Below are 1,183 nucleotides of genomic sequence, written 5' to 3'. Positions count from 1 at the left end.
TGTGTGTGTGTGTGTATCTGTGTGTGTCTGTGTGTCTGTGTGTGTGTATCTGTGTGTGTGTGTATGTGTGTAAAGACGAGTACTGGCAGAACCACCCGGAGCTCCACGACATCCCCATCTACTACGCCTCGTCTCTGGCCAGGAAGTGCATGGCGGTCTACCAGACGTACATCAACGCCATGAACGACAAGATCCGTAAGGCCATCAACATCAACAACCCCTTCGTCTTCAAGCACATCAGCAACCTCAAGGTCAGTGAGCGCGCTCAGCCAACCCGCCGGTTCGATCCCCGACGGTGGTGTAAGAAGGACGTCTCTGTGCGCATTTCAGAGCATGGACCAGTTCGAGGACATCGGTCCGAGCGTGGTGATGGCGTCGCCCGGCATGATGCAGAGCGGCCTGTCCAGAGAGCTGTTTGAGAGCTGGTGCACCGACAAGAGGAACGGCGTCATCATCGCCGGCTACTGCGTGGAGGGAACGCTCGCCAAGGTGGGTTTACCTCTGCGCGCCCACACACCTAACCTGCCTTAACCCTTTGAGGTCTGAGCCAGTTGGATTGGATTCTTTAAAAAAACATGGGGAGAAGGCGATGAGCATCTTAACAAGACATGGACCAAAAATGAGCAAATAAAATGAAGAAAGAGTTAAGAAATTATGCAAAAAAAATTTAAAAAGTTAAAAAACAAAAAAACGACCCAAAAATGCTGAAATTTGAGAAATATATTTATATATTTTTTTCAGTATCATTATAATAATTAAAAATACAGTTTTCTTAACATTTTTCTTTATAATTTTCTCATAATCCCCTCCCGTTTTTTAAACTCATTTTCAGGTGATTTTTTTGTCACCTTTTACTGAACATTTGCGATTTGTAAGACATTTTCTGCAAATTTGTTCATTGGTAAGAATTCAAACCATGAAAGGGTTAAATAGATTATGAAAGGTGTTCAAACACAACACAAAGAACAGACATTGATCCAGGTTTCAAAGGGTTAATATCACACACACTCGTATCGCTCTGCGCACAAAATGTGCTTTTCAAAATCAAGCTTCAGAAAAATAAACATTAATATGATTTTCTACTTTCTTTTTTTTAACCAACATCAGTCCGATAAAAATACATAATAAATATTCATTAATTTTCAGAATTTTAACCCTTTAAATGCCAGGTTTTTGTCATGAT

At 41.4% G+C, this 1,183-nt stretch overlaps 1 protein-coding gene across 1 annotated transcript; it reads left to right on the top strand.

The window, feature by feature from the left end:
* The first annotated feature begins 30 nt into the window (after positions 1 to 30).
* LOC121939625 (cleavage and polyadenylation specificity factor subunit 3-like) lies at positions 31 to 546 on the top strand. The gene is made up of 2 exons (XM_042482625.1): positions 31 to 251; positions 331 to 546. The coding sequence occupies exons 1-2, from the start codon at positions 150 to 152 to the stop codon at positions 529 to 531; spliced, it is 303 nt and encodes a 100-aa protein (XP_042338559.1). The 5' UTR covers positions 31 to 149; the 3' UTR covers positions 532 to 546.
* The last annotated feature ends 637 nt before the right edge of the window (positions 547 to 1,183 follow it).

This window comes from Plectropomus leopardus, unplaced genomic scaffold, assembly GCF_008729295.1.
Source record: "Plectropomus leopardus isolate mb unplaced genomic scaffold, YSFRI_Pleo_2.0 unplaced_scaffold5337, whole genome shotgun sequence".
NCBI classification, from domain to species: domain Eukaryota; kingdom Metazoa; phylum Chordata; class Actinopteri; order Perciformes; family Serranidae; genus Plectropomus; species Plectropomus leopardus.
This window is presented reverse-complemented; position numbering and strand designations above follow the sequence as displayed.